Raw genomic sequence first — 2686 nt, 5'->3', positions numbered from 1 at the left:
ACGCCAGTGCCTGCTGCCCCCGAGCGCTGCCGGCTGGGTGGGGTATGGGGTGGGGCTGCTCCGGTGCTCACTGATGTGCAGGGAGAGGCCAGGGCAGCTGTGCCATGGGGCAGCAGGGTGGAGTCAGGGGTCCCGGCAGGAACCTTGGCCCGACCACTGAGTTCAATGTGGTGTGCGGGTGTTTCCTCTGCATCAGTGTCCCCATTAGGGAAACGAGCGAGCAGCGTCTCCCCAGTGCGCTTCTGTGAAGAGTTCATGGAACGGGCAGTCAGGTACCAAGTGGCACCATTAATAATAACAAATGGTTATGGAAGGAAATGAGTGAAGGAGGGCCCAGCCAGTGCTTGTGGGACAAAGACAGGCAACAAAATGCACTTTCCAGGTTTGCCTGTGCACCCTCCTTGCTCTCCCAGTTCCCCATCTGATGCCCTTTCTCACCCACTGCAGGGGCATCGGAAGGCACCCTGGGCAGATGCCCCCCTAGATGCCCCGGCCTGTGCTGCTGCTGCGGAGGAGGAGCGGGAGCTCCAGTACGCCTCCCTCAGCTTCCAAGGGCTGAGCCCCCGGGAGCCTCGGGGCCGCAGGGACTCCAGCATCTCCATGTACGCTGTCATCTGCAAGTGACAGGCCCCTCCCCGCCCAGGTTTCTGCGCGAGTGAGAGTGAGACGTCAGGGAGCGTTTCTAGGCCAGCCACTCTCCCTGTCACCAGGGTCCAAGCCAGAGGTCGGGGGGAGTCTGCTCCCCTGACCTCCAAACTCAGCTCCCACTGCAGCCCCAGCCTTTGAACAGGAGACTTTACTCCTGGCTCCTCCTCTGTCAAGGCACAATAAACCTGACTCACGGGGCATTGTGCGCCGAGGGAAGCGGTTCCCATAAGGCACCCAGGGCTGGGCCTGCAGAGCGCACCTCCCTGCCGCTGCCTCCCACGGCCCCCACCCGGTGTGCCGCCCAGGCCCGAACACCCTGGCCAACGGGGCTCCTGCAGGCGGCTCTCCTGGGCAGCTCCGAAGACCCAGCTGAGGCTGTCGCTGGCGCCCACAGGGCTCTCCTGCCTGCTCCTCACCCCCGGGTACTGATCACCTTCGCATGTTGCTCCTCCCGGATACGGCATTTCAGTGTAACTACTCCATGCTCATCTGAAATAAATGCTAAGTGTGCAAACTGCATTTTTCTCTTCAGTTTTACTTTTCTTTCTTTTTGGGGAGGGGCGGGCAGGGTCTCGCTGTGTAGTTCAGGCTGCCCTTGAGATGGCCTGCCTTGACCCGCAGCAGTCCTGCCGCCATCCCCTCGTGTTAGGATTATAGGTGTATGCCGCTATGCCTAGCTTCCAATTCTTTTCTTTTTTTTTATGACTTGGTTCTTTAACTAGCACCTCCTTTTTGCAGGATTTGCATGGAAAACTCCTTGTAGGTGCTGTCCACATCCTGTGTGACACATTCACACTGTTATGGTTTGAACGACAGGCACATCCGACTACTTTGCACTTGTCTGCACTGAACACTCCTTCATGAGGACGGACAGTGAACATCAGCTCTAAAAGCCAGTCAGTCTCCGTGTACCCGCAAAAACATGGCTGTGCCGAGCCCTGCTCCCGGACCTGCCCACAGGAGGCGTGAACACGTTTTCCCGTTCCTTAGGACGTGATGCGTCTCTTTATTAATGAAAACAGTGCCTCCAAACCAAAAATGAACATTGTCAACTTTTATCCCCTTTTTCACATCGTGCTAGAGTGATCAGAACATCTGCATGAAAGTACCACTTTCTTGGAGGGATAAAATCTTTGCCAGAATATAGGCACAGCTAGTGCTACAATAACTATGCATGTGCAGAAATCAGGAATTTCCCCTCTTTTAAATGGTATCTGCTCGAGGAATAGCCGTTGCACTTAAAGGGAGGTATTTTCCATCAATCTTTTTTTGTCTTTTTTTTTTTTTTTGTGGTACCGGGGATTGAACTCAGGACCTTGCACTTGCCAGGCAGGCGCTTATGCCACTGAACTATATCCCCAGCCCCTTTTTTTGTCTTTTTGAGACAGGGTCTTGCTATCCGCATGCTCTCTGGCTGTGTTGGGAAAGCTCATACTCACAGCTTCCTGAGGCCAGATAGTATCTGGTAAAGATGGTATACAAAATACAGGCATGCAGGTGTAAAACAGGACCACAGCTGGTTTCATTTAAAATGCTACATTTAAGCTGGGACTGGTGGTGCGCACCTGTAATCCCAGCACTCAGGAGACTGAGGCAAGATGACTGCCACAAGTTTGAGGCCAGGCTGGCCTTGAGCTCACTTTGTAGTCCAGGCTGGTCTCCACTCACAATAATCCTCCTGCCTCAGCCTCCTGAGTGCTGGGATTCCAGGCGTGCGCCACCAAGCCTGGCTCATCAACCCTTTCCTGAACAATTAGTTAGGCAAGAAAAATAACAAAGGGAGAAGTCATGAAGAAAGGCAAGCAAGTCATTTATAGCAAAATGGATGCACCTTGGGACCATGTTAGTGAAACAGATCAGACACATAACCTCAAATAGCACACTGTTTGTCTTATATGAGAAAACCAAAGTATAAATAAAGAGCAAAATAAAAACTAGGTAATAGAAAGTTGAAAGGTAGATCTTTTGCACAAGGGAAGGGGTCAGGAGATGGAGGGCGGGGTGGCAAGGGTCTGTGGGAAGAACTGTGGTGTGCCGT

At 53.2% G+C, this 2686-nt stretch overlaps 1 protein-coding gene across 1 annotated transcript in view; it reads left to right on the top strand.

Annotated features, from left to right (window-relative positions):
- Window positions 1-1167, top strand: part of LOC102018136 (myeloid cell surface antigen CD33-like) — a 10584-nt gene extending 9417 nt beyond the window's left edge. The window contains exon 10 of the mRNA XM_013508946.1: window positions 448-1167. Coding sequence (XP_013364400.1) covers window positions 448-624 — 177 coding nt within the window. The 3' untranslated portion in view covers window positions 625-1167. The remainder of the gene's footprint in view (window positions 1-447) is intronic.
- Window positions 1168-2686: the final 1519 nt, after the last annotated feature.

Source organism: Chinchilla lanigera, unplaced genomic scaffold (assembly GCF_000276665.1).
Source record: "Chinchilla lanigera isolate Chin_1 unplaced genomic scaffold, ChiLan1.0 scaffold00158, whole genome shotgun sequence".
NCBI lineage: Eukaryota > Metazoa > Chordata > Mammalia > Rodentia > Chinchillidae > Chinchilla > Chinchilla lanigera.
The sequence above is the reverse complement of the archived record's forward strand: the minus strand, read 5'-3'. Positions and strand labels throughout refer to the sequence as shown.